Genomic DNA, 17,653 nt, shown 5'->3' on the forward strand with positions numbered 1-17,653 from the left:
CAATTCATATAGTCATGGAAAAATTATTGGACCATTGTTTTCTTTGATTTCTTGTTCATTTTAATGCCTGGTACAACTAAAGGTATATTTGTTTGGACAAACATATTTTTTTAAAATCTCAACGAGACTTTTACCTGATTAAGTAAAGGATACATAATATAAATATATAGATATAGATATGTGTGTGTGTATATATATATATGTGTGTGTGCATATGTATATGTATATATGTGTATATATATGTGTGTGTATATGTATGTGCATATATGTATATATAGTTCGTTATAATATTATTAATAATAATAATAATAATAATAATACATACAATTATAATCAATATTTAATCAGATGAAGCCTTTCACAACTTTGTACTATCGACTCATTCATGCACTCTTCAAGCTATATTATGACCGGAAATTATTTAAACTGGCCTTCAAAATTAAGTGTAAGAAAGTTCCTATGATCATTACACCTACAAAAAGACAATATCTGAAGACTACAATTGTATCCGAGTTTACTTCAAATGAATTTTGTTGCGCACTCGCACCATTTTAATATTCAAGTCTTTCATAATTAAGTCATAAAAAGTTCTGTAAAGATAGCGGATTTTATTGTGAAACCGTTGTCCGGAAGTTGTATTTTTTTTTTTTAATACTACTTCACTGTGAGCGTGGTCAGTGACAAGACGAGAAGACGGGGACATCTGCCGTTAACAGGTGAGAAGTACTTAAAACAAGGTAGTTATTGATGATTTATGAATATGTAACTAAATGATAATTGGTTTAGCAATAGTTGTGCATAGCAGAAATGTTTAAATATACCACAAGAAAGTGGTTATAACTGAAAGAGAGGTCACTTTAAGTTGACAGAAAAACATTTCCTTAATTATGTCATACGCATTTTGTGTGTGTGTGTGTGTGTGTGTGTGTGTGTGTGTGTGTGACACTCGCTATGCTTTCTCATACTCATAAAAGTATTTTTTTAATTAACTTTTACCGCGTAGTTGTTGTTGCCTGTACTTGACATTTAATTGACACCACGGGGTTAAAGTGCTGCCCGGGTCACTGTCGGTCTAGACGTTAAGAAAGAAAAAATGGCTTCACACAAATTGAAACTATTTAGTGTTTTTTCTCCGTTTTCAAACACCTGAATGGTCTCTAACGTCTCTTTCTCGGCGGTTTGCTGCTGTAACGGCTCATAACTGACCTCTGGCTCCAGCTGTCACAAGTCAACGTTGGCACTTCATGGCAGTTAATGAATAGTAAGATTATTTTCCTCCAACATAATATATATATATATATATATATATATATATATATATATACACACACACACACACACACACATATGTGTGTGTGTGTGTGTGTGTGTGTGCACATATATATATGTCAATGACAAGTTAGTTATATATATATATATATATATATATATATATATATATATATATATATAACTTGACATTGGCATACATATATATATATACATATATATCTACGCATATATGTCAAGTTAGTTATGTATATAACTAACTTGACATTGACGTACATATATATGAATATGTATGAATTCATATATGTTTCAATGTATGAATATATATTTGTGTTTTTATATATATATATATGTGTCAATGTATATATATATCTAACTTGACATTGACATACATACATATATATGTATATATACACACACACAAACACACACACACACATATATATATATACACATATATACACATATATATGTCAAGTTAGTTATATATATATATAAAACTTACTTGACATTGACGTACATATATATGTATATATATATATATATACACACATATATATGTATGAATATATATATATATATATAATTGTATTTAAATATATATATGTCAAGTTAGATACAGCAGAGGTCGGTCAATTAAGTTTAAAGTCCACCGGTATTGAGATATTGCGGATTAACGACAGGTTCTGCATAGACAGTAATACAGTCATGGAATAAATATTAGACCAACCAAACTGTGTTGTAATCCAAACCGACAACAATTTACTAAACGGAAATCTACTTAAAATCATCGCAGGATTCCCATTATTTCACCAGGTCTGACTCACAAATCTGAGTCAGATATCAGAGTCCACTACTAATCCACTACTTTAAGGTGCCGAAACCAAACATGAATCATCTCAGTCGTCACATCTAAATTGTGACAAATAAAATGACAACAATTACCCACAGCAGCAACACATTTTGTTTTGATTAGTTAACTGGATTTTCATCTTTACTTTGATTCTACAGTCATGGAAAAAAATATTCGACCATTGTTTTCTTCAGTTTCTTGTTAATTTTAATGGCTAGTACAACTAAAGGTACATTTGTTTAGACAAATATAATGATAACAATAAAAATAACTGATAAGAGTTTAATTTAAGAGCTGATATCTAGACATTTAACATGGTTTTCTGATAATGATTTTGGTTATTATCAACAAAACCATGTTAAATGTCTAGATATCAGCTCTTAAATTAAACTCTAATGAGCTATTTTTGTTGTTATCATTAAATTTGTCCAAACAAATAAATCTTTAGTAGTACCAGGCATTAAAATTAACAAGAAATTGAAGAAAACAAGGGTCTATTAATTTTTTCCATGACTGTATGTCAATGTCAAGTCAAGTTAGGTTCAGCTTAGAAGTCGGTCAATTAAGTTTAAAGTCCATCGGTAGTGAGATATTGTAGATTATGACAAGACATTAATATGGATCGCAAACATTAGGCATGTGGACAGAGCACTGGTGGAATTTAACCAAGTACATTTACTCAAGTACTGTGCTTAAGTACAATTTTTGAGGTACTTGTACTTGTATTTAAAAAAATAAAAAGCATTTCCATTTTATGTTACTTTTTACTTCTACTCCACTACATTTTTAGGCAAATATTATACTCCACTACATTTAGCTCACAGCTTTAAAAAGACTTCTTCTTTTTTTCAATTTAAAGTGATTACACATTTTTTTAAATTAAACCTGATAATTATTAGTATTAGTAGTATTTTATGTAGTTAAAATGAACCCTGTTCATCAATACGCTGTTTAGTTAAATGCACACATCAATCAATACAAAATAATCTTAAAATATATTCAGAATATATAAAACAATCTGAATGGGTTCATTCTGCATAACGAGTACTTAGACTTTTGGTACTTTAAGTACATTTTGATGCTGATACTTTTGTACTTTTACTTCTGTAAGTTTTGCATGCAGGACTTTTACTTGTAGTGCAGTAATTTCACAGTGTTTATTAGTACTTTTACTCAAGTAAGATATCTGAATACTTCTTCCACCACTGCTGGCCTGGTTGCTGTCCATGTGTACGTGGTACGATGCATTAAATATAAAGTATTGATTTTCTTTATGTATAGCAAACATAAGGCCATGTGGGCAGAAGCTAAAAACGATGACTAAAGGGATATTGTGGCGTACAGCAGGTTTTGAGGTGAAAGGTGACTTGTCTGTGATTGGCTGTCATCCATGGACCCACCCTCCTGTCATTGGTTCCTTGGTATGCAGGCCCCGCCCCCCTACACACTACAGCTGGACCCCCTTTATCTGCCTCGTATGCACGCTGGTGCACACATGCAAGATAAGTGCATGTAGACTTGGCACCAGAATTAAGAGGATCAAGTGCTTCACACAAACAACAGGCACTCAGGAAGCCTGTTCATGATGCTGTAGCTGAACATTTTTTAATGCAAAGTAATGTTTTTAGCAGAAACTCTAATATTAGATCTGTGTTCAATGTTCTTATAAAACATATTGATGCATGTTTTTCAGGGGAAATGGGTTTTTTTTAATACTTTATTGCAGGAGTTCATAGAAATGTGTATTTGTTTACATAGCACGCTCTTCATACTTTTACATATTTTTATAGTGAGTAACTTACAATTGTAAAGTTAAAATAAACAATACACAAGTGGATAAATCAGTCAAGAAAATAATAGGAAGGTTGAAAAAAAGTAGACTAGTATGATGATGTACGTACCTACACTTACTGTACATAGACAGGACTATCCCATATATATAAACCTACATTTGTCTAAGTGTATCTGCACTCTGCATCTTAAAATAAATAAATAATAATAATAATAATAAAAGCAGAAATGTCAGGGCTATACTGCACTACAAAGTCTAACTGCAGTAACTACGCAAAAGGTAAAACTGAGAAAAACGGCTTTAAAGTTTTTTAACGTTTTTTAAATGGCCAGCAAAATTGCTTATATGTAGATAAAACTTATTTCTACATGTATTGATGATGTAATTTTTATGCTAAAAAATGATGATGATTTATTTGACCTTTGACCCCAAAAGTGAAGTTACACTCTGGTTTTGCATTGATGTAAAAGGTTCTAATAGTAATGCATGTGTATTTAAAAGTGTTTCACAACTCTATTCAAAGATTTGCGTATTTTAGACCTAATATTATAAAGTAATGTTATATTTTAGTCTTAATATAATTTTATCTCACTTTTTACTTCGTCACTATCTAGATAATAATTTCCCTTTCAAATAAACATATAATTTCTATCATTTTTATGTATAAATTAGTATATATATCCAAAGCAGACCGTGGTAAGTGCAATTACTGCTTGGTTTTGAGTTAATTAATTAATTATTTATTTGAAATTAAGCAAAATTGAAATCTAAAACTTTGTCACAAGATAAAACAGACATAAAGGAGTTAATTTTTAGTTATAACAAAAAAAAAATTCACCAAAAATGTAGTTACTGCAGTTAGGCTTTGTAGGGCAGGATACTGTAATATTATTTATTGTGAGTCTCATATAAAATCCGACAATCCAACGAATATTCTTGTTGTTGATTTATGATTCTATAGGTAATTTTTTCCATTTTTATTTCAGAGGAAATGTTGGAGATGAAGCTTTCTAATGCTTGTTCTGATGTAGTTTCACTGATGGAAGAAGTATAGAGTAGTCATAATTTAGTGAGAGTACAGAAGTATTATCAGCAACATAGACCTAAAGTATTAAATACCTCTATAAGTAGCTGATATATTCATATGATCTATTACATCAGTAGTATCCTCATATAGCAGCATCTTAGTTGTAGCTGGCTGAGGTGGAGCTCATTTTAAAGACTTAAAACAGGTTGTTAAATCCAGTCTCACCGCTCCAATTACATGTTATGAAGTAGAAAGAAGAATAAATTGGAAATACTCATATAAGGTACAAGTACATCAAAACTGTAACCAAGAACAGTCCTTAAGTAAACGTCACTGCCCAGTTCTCTCTTTTGGTTTTGGATTAAAGTTCAAAGTTCTTCATAGTGAGACACAGTAATGCTGAAGCACAGAATGAATATTGACATATGCTTATTCAGGACATTCTTCAAGTACATACAAATATGTAATTTATCAACAATCAAGATAGAAAAGTAAAGTGATTCATGTAAGATCACACAGTCACCGCCCAGAGTCCCAGAAACTAACTAGTCATTCTACATGGGAATACTACGCTACTTTAGGTTTGCTTTATCTTAATTACTTTATAATAATTTAGAACATTCTGTGAGAATATATACTATGATTGCATAATATTAACTGACATTATTAAGGTTATTAAGGGTCGCAGGTTGGACTCCGGCTCTTCTGTGTGGAGCTTGCATGTTCTCCCCGTGTCAGCATACACTGCAAAAAAGCCAACTTGTATTTTTTGCCTAAAACAGTGATTTAATTTGGTAAAACTTGGAAATATAAATTATTGACATTTAGGGCAATAATGTAAGTTAGCACAACAAAGGAAGCCAGTTGTCTGCTCAAAAACAAGTTGGTGAGTTGTTGTTACTTATATCTTTAAGTTGGGGTTCACAATTCTTTATTGTGAAATTCGGTCATTAGCGAAAGCTAGCGGCTAACTGATGCTAGCGGCTAACTGATGCCAGCGGCGCTGCTTCTTACAGCTACAGGGGTAGCCGTTAGCGTGTCAATGCTAACTCAAAATTGTGGTCACAACATTAGCTGACATTTCATAGTGGATAAATGTTACACAAGTCTCAGTTTAAACAAAAAAAGAAAAAATTTTTAACAAATATATTAACAGTTAGATAGCAAACAGTGTGTTTGTTGTTCTAGGCCTGGAGGTGGTGGCGCCTCAGATGATCCACATATTTGATGTGTTTTTCTGTTTTCCGGTATCAGCAGCAGCTCACCAGAGAATTATGGCAGATGTTGCACCGAGCCTTGCCTGCTGTTGGCTCAGTGAAATGGGCTAATTGATCGGCGAACACACACACATATCGGCCGATGGCGATACAAGTAAAAAATGCAAATATTGGACCGATATATATCGGCTGGCTGATATATCGGTCTATCTCAAATTTTGTCTTATCTTGTTTGCTTTTATACTGTCTCTGGGGTATTTTCTCATCGTTGTAAGGCAGCTTCCAGAGTTTGCTGCTGCGGCTCGTCCTTCTTTTCCCCTTTTGTTCTAGAGAATTCATTGTGCTCTTCAGGGTGAAGCGTCTTCAGGTGTTTAATCAAATTGCTTGTGTTAAAACTAGCAACACTTGTGCCACCCCTTGAGATTTTATCTTTGCACGTTACATGTCGCAATCTTACTGGTTGGAGATTCCAGTGTGAAATATTGCCACACCGCCGATATGATAGTGCTACTTAGCTTAGCATGTCTGTGTTACGTTCAATTCCTCCTGGTCCCTCTAAAACAGCTGCAGGTTGCAGCACAGTGCCGCTGTTTTAAGAGCAGCGAAGAAGAACTGTGCCAGAGCTTAATGGAGCGACCCGGTAAATAGATTACTAATTTAATAAATTAGGTGGTATCAGATCAGTGCCTAGACTCCTGTACTCGCCGATACCGATGCCAGCATTTTCTGCAGTATTGGAGCAATTTCTGATACTGGTATTGGAATCAGAACAACTGTAGAATGATTAATTATTTTTTTTATCACCTTCCAGCTTCCCAACTGTGAGGATTTTGCTGCATTTTTTTAATGTGATAGTTAACTGAATGTCTTCAGTTTGGGACTATTGATCAAATAAAACAAGACATTTGGAGACCGTACCTTAGGATTTAGGAAATTGTTACATGTATTTTTCATTTCATGTTTCATTTTCAATCATTGGACTGAAACAGGATATGTTACAACTAAATGAGTGGACAGCAGAGCTTCCTCTCTATGCTGCACTTCTTCCTTTAGTCAGTGTTTATCTCCCTCTAGCCAATGATGTGTGCTGCTCAAACACAGGGTCATGTGTCACTGGGGGAAAGGTGAGGCGACTGCTGGCTCTGCACTTAGTAAAGGGAAGTCACACTTCAGTTCAAGTCTGATAGAATCTGACCTCACACAGAAGAGAATAAGACAAGTGTGTTCATTCACAGTTTGGTAGTTTTGTATTTTATGAGGACACTAGGAATATTTTTCACACTTTGTAACCCAAAAAGCATTTTGTAAAGAATTTATCATGGCTGCCAAGGCATTTCCTTCATGTTCTTCGGTATTGTTTTTCACATAACTCTGCAGAAATAACATTTTTCTACAAAGCTCTTCACTTATTTTATTACTTTTCATATTTGTGTTGTAACCATATAACTCAAAATGGTTGTATGAGCATCTTAGGGAAAGTTTGATTGATTGATTGATTGATTGATTGTCTTTATTTCGAACATGCAAGCAAATAAAAAAAGTTTAAATATTAATAGATGAATAAATAAAAAACAAAACAAAAAAGCAAAAAAAAATGGAGAAAACAGACACTTTCTGCAAGCTCGAAAGGGAGTAGGAAGAAGTAAAAAAACGTATCGAGTCTTACCCCTTAACAGGTCTCTATATCTATATACATATATATATATATATATATATATATATATATTATATATATATAATATATAATAGGTCAATCTGCTTGGGCCAGTTCATCGCTTCCTGCAGCTTTAATTTATCTTGTTTTAAGAGTTAATTTCTTATTTTTAGCGTACCACATGCTTATTTCTAGATTTAACAATCTTAATTTAAGAAATCTTGTCAAGTGAAATTATCAGATTTAATGTTTTTATCTTGTTTTTAGACACCCTTTTTTTGCAGTGTGAAAGTTTCTGGGAAAATATATCGTCCTAAAAAATGTGCTATAGTGACAGGCCTACAATCACCAAAACCAGCCAATCAGAAGCCTCCCTGGAGCGTGTCTGCCCTTTGATTGGTAGATGAGGTTACACATGTTACACCTTGTAAGAGAATCTGTGCCAGTGTATGAGTGCATCCTCGTGCTGAGAGCCCAGTGTGACGGTTGCTGGAGCAGCAGCAGTAACAACAGCGTTCCCACAGCTGCTGCTGTTGTTAGATGTTGAGCTGAAAACAGGAAGGCTTCAGTCTCACCTGGCTGCTGTATGAACCAGGTGAGTGCGGCAGAAATTCAACAGGAATAGAAAGGGAGACTTATAGCTAGGGGTGGGCGATATGGCCCTAAAAGATTATCACAATAGTAGAATTAGTAGTAGTAGAAGTAATAGAGTATTTTTGCGATAATGATATTCTTGACGATATTAAAAAATACAGAAAAATATATGGAAAATTATTTTTTTAGTCTGTATAAATAAATAAAAATCAATCCTAAATCTAAATGTAGTGTAAATTGCAAATATCAGCAGTTGCCAAATACAAAAAAAATACTCCTGACTCTTGAGTATTAGCAATTAAAAAAAAAAAAAAAAAAAAAAATATATATATATATATATATATATATATATATATATGTATATATATATATATATATATATATATATATATATATATATATATATATATATATATATATATATGTATATATATATATATATATATATATATATATATATATATCTAGGGGGTCAGTTATATTAGATATACTTTCAGTAGCTTGAAATTTGATGTTGCCACAGCACATGAGACTTTAGCAGGCCGCCACAGTCTAGGTAATTAATGACAAACCCTTACACCACTACGTCAAGAAGTAGGAATGTTGCCAATATCATGATATGCATTTTTTTACCCATAAAAAAATGATACCAGTATAATCGTGAACGATGCGATATGGCACACCCCTACTTATAGCGTGTAGTAAGAGCTCTGGATTGTGCTGACAGACGATGGAAACATCAGACTGTTTGTGGTTATTGAGACATAAAAATACCAGGAGCAGTCTTGTACAGGTTTTTCCAGCTTAAAGCTTGGCACAGACACTTGTCAGTTACTGTTGAAGGTTATTTATGGTAAACTTTCAGTTATGCTTTGCAGACTGTGAGAGAATGGATTATTGGCAATTGGATACGGTCCATAAAATGTCTATATGCCATAAAATGCCATAAAACACACTACACTGCAAAAAAGGTGTGTCTAAAAACAAGGTAAAACACTAAATCTGAGGGAAATGATCTTGCTGCATGGACAGATAATTTACCTTGACAAGATTTCTTAAATTAAGATTATTAAATCTAGAAATAAGCATGTTGAACACTAAAGATAAGAAATTAACTCTTACAGGCAGTGAGGCGGATGAGTCAAAGAGTTCCTTTCCATGTCCAGCGTAATGTCCCCGACAACCACTGTAGTCTGATTTAGACTTTTGTTAGCAACCGCCTTTTTAAGAACAATTAAGAACTTCAGATTTCACAAGTGGGGATGTGTGTTGTATGATGTACAACTAAAAGTGAACATCAATTAAGCTTGTGTCTAATTTTTGTTTCTTTTGTCATATACAGTCATGGAAAAAATGATTAGACCACCCTTGTTTCTTCAGTTTCTTGTTCATTTTAATGTCTGGTGCAACTAAATGTACATTTGTTTGAACAAATATGATGATAACAACCAAAATATCTCATAAGAGTTTAATCTAAGAGCCGATAACTAGACATTTTCCATGGTTTTCTCGATAATGATTTTGGTTATTATCAATAAATCCATGGAAAATGTCTCGATATCAGCTCTTAAATTAGACTCTTATGAGATATATTTGGTTGTTATCATTATATTTGTTCAAACAAATGTACCTTAAGTCGTACCAGGCATTAAAAAATCAAGAAAATTGAAGAAAACAATGGTAATAATATAATTTTTTTTTCCATGACTGTATGATATTTGCCTATTTTCTTTTGTTTGTTTTGTTTTTCATTCGTTGAAGCACATTGAGTCTACGCCTGTTGTATGAAATGTGCATTATAAATCAACTTGACTTGACTTGTGTTAACCACAGAGAAATCTAAACAGAAACCCATTCAAAATCCTCATATGGGGGAGCTAAAATGCTAACTAGCCAGAGAAGCGCGCTGGCTTTTGACATCCTATTTATTAGGACATGGTATAATGGTAGTATGTAAACTGTAACACAGCCATAGTCTGGATGTGATGAGCGTGGCCCCTCAGTTTGTAGTGCTAACATGGAATCTGGGCCTAAGGTCATTGTGTTCATTCTCCAGGTTCACATGGAGGTGGACCTGTCCCAGACTCTGTTTCTAATCTGTTTATTCTTAACAGATCTTCTAGTCTGTCACCTCGCATGTGTGAGTGTTGGTCACAACACTGAGAACGTTGTTTCCCACCTGTTCACCATGGTAACATGACACCTGCTGAACTTGTCCTCAGGTAATCTTTAAATATGTGATATATGAGCTAATTATACAGCAACATGAGCTCCCGTTGTTGTTATACTGTCACAGTAGAAGCAGCAGAACAAGAAGCCTGAGGTCTCAACAGTTTTGCTGCTAGTTTTGAATGAGCAGTGGATTCAAGGATTTAAAAAAATGTACAAATCCTTTTGTGTCAAGTTGTCAGGCCGGGCTCAAGACGCAGAGCAGGTGTACTTAAAGTCTCTTTATTCAAGAAGGTAGCAAAAGTTCTCCTCACAGAGTGAAAACCAACGGGGCTACAAAACTCCTGAAGCTGAGCTGAAATACTAATAAAGAATAGTCACTCCAAAAGGAGGAAAAGCACTGGAAGCTTAACTACACTAATAAAATAAACTAATAAGTCCTTATCAAAGAAACGGGGAATACGATCTAATCTAACATTGTGAAAAACTAACAAATGAAAACTCTAACAAACAAAAGGCGCTACAAAGGGGAGGGACCAAACCTGATAGGGGAAAATAAAGAAACTACAAAACACTTTGAAAACCTGGAAAAAGGACAGTACTTAACAGGTAGCCAGTACAGTTGTTGAAGGACAGGGTGATGTGATTTATGGACGGGGTTCTGGTGATGATCCAGGCAGCTGAGTTTGTAGTGGAAAATCTTAAGAGACAGCCCTGTGTGGGACTTATTGACAAGTATCAATATTCAGGATACACAAAAACAGGTCCTTGGTTCGAACAGCACCTCTGCAGTTTTCCTATTACTTGTACTATTATACCATATGTTGGTGTGTCAGGTCTCATGCTTTCCTGTTATTGTTTTTAAATGGTGCAGTGGGATTTCCTAACTCCTAACTGGACCAGTTGGAGTTTATGGAGAAGCTTGAGAGGTAGACCAGAAAGGAGGGAATTGCAGAAGTCTATAGAGGAGGTAACCAGGGCATTAACAAGGACTGTTGGGTGTAAGAGATGGAAGGAGATGGGTGATGTTGCGCAGGTGGAAATAGGCTGATCGAGTGATATTGTTGATATGAGATTCAAATGAAAGAGTGCTGTCGAGGATGACACCCAGGCTCTTTACTCTTTATTTGCATCTATGAGGCCCAGAGAGTGACCACACTAGCATTCCCTTTAATCCTGCCTCCCTTCTGCTTGGTCTCATTTTTTGCAAATAACTCGAGATTCTGAACTTTGGATCGAAACTTTTATGATGTAAATATTTCATATGAGGCCTGTTTCAGTGTAGGATGATCTACAGACATCTCTTTCCTAATGTAAGTTGATGTGAAAAAGTCTTTTTGGGCCCAATGGTGTCACGCAACAAACTCAGAAGTTGTAATTCGGGTTTGGCCATTATGTCAACTTGGCTTCAATCCTAATTCAGTATTAACACTATTAACCGAGGCGTCATTTCTCAAGGGGTCAAACTTTTGTCAAGATGGCCTTGTCACACAATGATGTAATTGTCTGGTGGATAAAAAAGTAACAAACAGGGTTGTAAATTAACTTTTGAACTCATTGGATCACCATTGTTTTTGTGGCTGGTGAGCAAAGCGAATCTTGAAGCAGCCACTTGAAGTGATCACTTTTTAAATTTTTTTTTGGCATTTTTTACTTTATTTGATAGAAAGAGAAACAGTAAAAGGGCTCCGAGCTAGGGATGGGCGTTTGGAAAAAACCTGCCAACGCGATTATCTATAACGTTAACAATCAATTAATCGATTATTCGCTGCATGCAAACATGCGCAAAATAAAAGATACATATACGGTGCTATGCAAAAGCCTGTTTTGATAACGGATGCTTTTATTTTGAAAGGACGACAAGATACTTGATCCTGGCGAGTGTAAAACTAACTCAAATGTGTTTTGTATTTAAATAAGTTTTGGATCAAATTTAACCTAGTAATTCATGCTAGCAAGGTTTGATGCAGTAAGCTAAGTAAGTGTTGCATTTCTGTGAGTTTTATAATTGACTGTCATCAGCGTAACAATGAACAGGGATGCCGTGCTTTCTCAATATTGAGCCCAGAGGCAGTGAATACAAAGAAAAAAGCAGGGGCCCTAAAATCGACCCCTGTGGAACCCCATACAGCAGCAGAGCAGGGCTGGACTCCGATGTACCGAGGCTTACACTTGGTCAGATTTACGGCCGTAGAACTGAACGATTGGCCGTGGTTCAGTTCAGTGATACTGATACACAGTCAGAGATTAAAAAATAAAAACTAAAAATACACAGATCGATTAAAAATTCCATGTGATCGACCAAATCCTTAACGACCATTAATCGGTCATGGATGAATTATTCCCATCCCTAGTCCGATCCAGACTTCAACCCTCTGATCACTTTTTAATTGTAAACCAATGACGGACCAGTCTTCTCTTTCTCTCTAGGTCCCCTCCTGGCCACCATCCCTCCACACACACTCCTTGCTGTAACACACACTCTTTACCTCACCTCAGCAGAGAGTGCTCCGTGTGATCAAACACACCCAACCTGTCAATAATCTAACACACAGAATTTGTCCACTCCACCCGCACACACACACACACACACACACCAACAGGTACACTTCCCACAAAAATCATCTTTTACCTCATCGGCTGCATCATGCTAAATCAGGAGGTCATGCAGAACCTGAAGTTGCCAGATATGGATGATGTCAGCCAGTACATCAGGAGCGTCTCCACCCCAGTGTTGGTCAGCGTGGGGGCGGTGGCCGCAGCAACAACTTACTACCTGGCAACGCGGCCCAAGGCTCTCCCACCAGTGTGTGACCTGGACATGCAGTCAGTGGAGGTTCCGGTGAGTTGAAGGTCTGTTAGTCACAGTCAAACATCTACAGGGTTGCAGGTTAAACTGTAGAGGATTTAACACAAAAAAGCATTTCAGCCGTGGCATACAGAGTACAATGATGTGTGTGATTTTCACAGCCAGTAATGAAACGCAGAGCACAATGATAAACACAGTCCGACTTCTTAAAGCTCTAATTTGTTGCATTCATTCAAAAGCCGATCACCATTGTCCAGTAGAGGCAAGAAAGTTGCAGAAATCAAATATTCGATAACAGAAGCAAGTTTTGTTTCTGAAAAAGAATCCTAATTTTGTCAGTTTTGTCACAAGGCATTCAATATGGGGTTTAAATGATAGCTTCTGATCAAAAGTGATCCCTAAATATTTGTAAGCTGTGACCCTTTCAATTTCATCACCTTGTACAATGGTTCTTAAAGGCATTCTGTAGTGATCAAGGCATGATTAATTACACATCATGTAAAGCTAAACCAGAACAACAGCAGGATGGTTACATTGATTGATCTGGTGGCCCATAAATGGTCATTTTTACATTTCTGCTGTCTTTTACCAAAACAAAAGGACCCATCTGGTGGCGTCCAGTAAAGGACAATGTTAGCAATAGTTGCATACACTGGAACAACCCTGACCTCCACAGTCGGGCTCCTGATGTGTCTCTGACTGTTTTGTGGTGCAACTCGTTGCACTGGTACACCCCACCCTTTTTTCAAAGAGGCAATCTAAGTATGTGCCACTCTGAACAAACAGCCCCAAGCAAACTTCTATAAAAAAGAAAACTGGAACAGTACCAACTCGTAGTAAAACTGCCAGGTAGTGAGCCAGGTAGTAATGGAAGTGTGAAGGCAGGACAACTACAGAGAATATTAACTACTGGCGTCATTCACATAAATCTGCAAAATTTGCAAAATTCTCTTCAAAATGGACAAATAGAGGACACTGGATATTGTATTTGAAGTAAGCAGAGATGCACAAAGTGTGTGTGTCATATTATAAAGAATGTATTAAGGGAGTTTCCATTACAGTCCAATACCCGGAATGAGGCGTGTCTCACTTGCCGAAACGCCCCTAATTTGAATACGAGCCTGGTTACTGATTGGATACAACACTAAGCAGGATGTGACGTAGTACTCGACGCCACAACAACAAGCAAGCTAAGCACTGTTGCCAACTTAGCTACTTTGTTGCTATATTTAGCAACTTTTCAGACCCCCTTAGCAACTATTTTTCAAAAAAGCGAATGTCGACAAATCCAGCGACTTTTTCTGGTGTTATTGGAGACTTTTGGAGACTCGTTCTTACTCTTCTTAACGAGCCGCCGGCCCCCACGGCTCGTTAAGAAGAGTAAGAACGAGTCGAAGCGGCACAGTCCTCCTGCAGCAGTCTCTCCCAGCTGCAGAGCCGGAGGGGATGTTAACCCCTTAGCATCCAGTCTACAAATTGCTAATAGGCTAACAGTTAGCTCTGTAGCAGTACAGTGTGTATGTGTTAACAGGCTAACAGTTAGCTATGTAGCAGTACAGTGTGTATGTGCTGCTGCTGCAGGAGGTGTTCACTTAGCGATCTCTGTTTGTTTACAACAAGCACCAGACACTCTGTGCAGTTAGCGATGCCGGTTAATTCACCATCACTATGTTTATGATCAGCGGAGACACTGTGCATAATTAGCCATGCTGGTTTGTTTATGATCAGCTGCTGACGTTGTGTACAGTTAGCGACGGCAGCCACAGTTGCGTCTCCCGTGTTTAATCCTTCTCAGTGAGCATCTCAATGACCTAAACTGATGCTACATGTGAATTAAATATCCAAGCAAGAGGCTGACGCTGATGTGATGTTTACAGTAGAATCAACCTTATGTTTTATGTTTTTATATTTATCAGGGCGGAGGGTTGGCACGTCAGTCAGTCCTGATGAACAAAGGCGAGCCCATCCTACATTTCTACGATGATGCCAGAACAATGTATGAGTTCTTCCTCAGAGGACTCCGAGTCTCCAGTAAGTCACACATACATTAATATGAACTGTTGTCCACTGCCACATGACTTAACATTAGAATTTACATTTAGTGGAGTTGATTCTTTTTACTAGAAAAACTGAAAAAATGTTGTAATGGAGCCACAAACCTTATTTTGGGCTGATAATGATTTTAAAAAATGATATAGTTATTAGATATTAAGGTTATACATTCATCAGGCTGTCATAATATTGAAGAAATACTTCATTTTTTTTGTCTTTTGCAATTCTTAGAGACATAAGAAGATAGTTGAATTCAAGTAGAAACACCTTAAATTTTGGCTTAGCTTTGAAAAATCTGTGTTTGTGTATAAAAAAAACTTATAATAGAGAATTAAGAAATTGGTTACAAATTCAACAGATTTGTTACAATGAATAAAATAACAAAGAACATCACAGTGTTTTGAGTCAGCAGCATTTACTGGTTACATCACAGAATGTTCCTATCATAAACATTGTAGTTTTACTGCTGACTAGAAGAAAACAAGTGGCTGGTTTGTCCACTGAAGGGTATAAAGGCTAGGACGGTACACTGTGTACATCTGATAAGAGGGTGTATAAATTTATATACTAAAAATTCTTTGTTTTTTAATTTACTCCTTTCCTCCTCTAGATAATGGTCCCTGTCTGGGCTCCAGGAAACCAAAGCAGCCGTATGAATGGATGTCCTACAGAGAGGTGAGAGCCTCATAAACACATTATGGCCTCTGGTTTGACAGCAGCAGAGATAAAGGTTGCAGGAAACACAAACAGTTGTTGACACACAGAGGTGTTTGTGGTAAAACCAGTTTGAATGTACTTTCTAAAGTCGCTTATTTGTTTAATCAAATTTCACCAGTTTTACACATCAAGTTCAGTTATCTCAACATGAGGAGTACTACTCTCCCTGTAAACCATGGGTCTCAAACTTGTGGCCCGCGGGCCAATTGTGGCCCTCGTGGCGATATTTTGTGGCCCCCACCTTGATATGAAAGTTCAATGTGAGTTTTATATGAATGGCACTTTAACGTGTTGTGTGTGGGAGGTCCCTTTAATTACTTTTTTTGGTAATTTTGTGTCTTTTTGGGGTCATTTTGTGTCTTTTTTGGTAATTCTGTGTATTTTTTTTGTCATTTTGTGTATTTTTTTTGTCATTTTGTGTCTTTTTTTGTCATTTTGTTCCTTTAAAAGTAATTTAGTGTTTTTTCAATCATTTTGTGTCTTTTTTTGGTCATTTTGTAGTGATTCTGTGTCTTTTTTTGTAATTCTTTGTCTTTTTCTGTCATTTTGTGTCTTTTTTTCTGTCATTTTGTGTCTTTTTTTGGTCATTTTGATACTGCCTCCAACGGCCCCCAGGTAATTTGAGTTTGAGACCCCTGTTTTAGAACAACACAATTAAAATGTGTCACTGTGGTGTTTAAGCAGGAAGGAGAACCGTTTGCCTGTAGTCTGTTACTGATAGTGAAACATTAATTCAGCGTGAACTCTGTTGGTGAAATATTAATGAGACATTTCAGCACCACCTGAGTGAACACATTGTGCTAAGGTTTTATTATCTGATTACACCAGACAGCTGTGGTAAAACCAGAGACATTTTGTTAGTAATCATAACATGCACTGGAGTGTTTATTATGAAAAACACTCAAAATGTAAAATCCCAAAGTGGCTTTATGTTTGAGGTCGAACAAAGCTCAGATTCTGTGGTTGTGTGTGTGTGTGTGTGTGTGTGTGTGTTCAGGTGAGGGAGCGAACAGAGAATCTGGGTTCAGCATTTCTTCACAAGGGACACTCCAAGACCACCGACCCCCACATTGGCATCTTCTCCCAGAACAGACCTGAGGTATAGACACACACAGGAGCATCTCCATCAATTATAATATCATAAACATCACACAGACTCTTAAAACAAGATAAATTATCTAACACTTCTAAATCTAAAGTTTTTTTTATCTTGGTAAGAAACAAATAATCATCAGGTCACTCTGCTTGGGCCAGTTCATCGCTGCTTGCAGCTTTAATTCATCTTGTTTTTAGAGTTAATTTCTTATTTTTAGGGCAATTTTTTTCCTGTTTTTCTGACAATTTTTTTCTGTTTTTCTGACTATTTTTTTCTGTTTTCCAGAGCATTTTTCCCCTGTTTTTCTGACTGTTATTTCTGTTTTTCGAAGTCATTTTTTCCCTGATTTTCTGACTATTTACTGTGCAGCTTTAATTGATCTTGTTTTAAGAGTTAATTTCTTA

General features: G+C 35.9%; 1 protein-coding gene across 4 annotated transcripts in view; it reads left to right on the forward strand.

The window, feature by feature from the left end:
* The first annotated feature begins 650 nt into the window (after window positions 1–650).
* The window catches only part of LOC131981653 (long-chain-fatty-acid--CoA ligase 1-like), a 37,913-nt gene continuing 20,910 nt past the window's right edge, over window positions 651–17,653 (forward strand). For 2 of the 4 annotated variants that reach the window (XM_059346044.1, XM_059346041.1), the window contains exons 1-5: window positions 1,129–1,261; window positions 13,006–13,417; window positions 15,301–15,415; window positions 16,047–16,111; window positions 17,151–17,252. In XM_059346044.1, the coding sequence (XP_059202027.1) occupies window positions 13,223–13,417; window positions 15,301–15,415; window positions 16,047–16,111; window positions 17,151–17,252 (477 nt within the window). In that variant the 5' untranslated portion in view covers window positions 1,129–1,261; window positions 13,006–13,222. Of the gene's footprint in view, window positions 717–1,128; window positions 1,262–10,197; window positions 10,629–13,005; window positions 13,418–15,300; window positions 15,416–16,046; window positions 16,112–17,150; window positions 17,253–17,653 lie in introns of those variants that run through there. The other 2 variants (XM_059346043.1, XM_059346042.1) reach the window with 2 other exon arrangements.

The sequence above is a fragment of the Centropristis striata genome, chromosome 12 (genome assembly GCF_030273125.1).
Source record: "Centropristis striata isolate RG_2023a ecotype Rhode Island chromosome 12, C.striata_1.0, whole genome shotgun sequence".
Lineage (NCBI taxonomy): Eukaryota > Metazoa > Chordata > Actinopteri > Perciformes > Serranidae > Centropristis > Centropristis striata.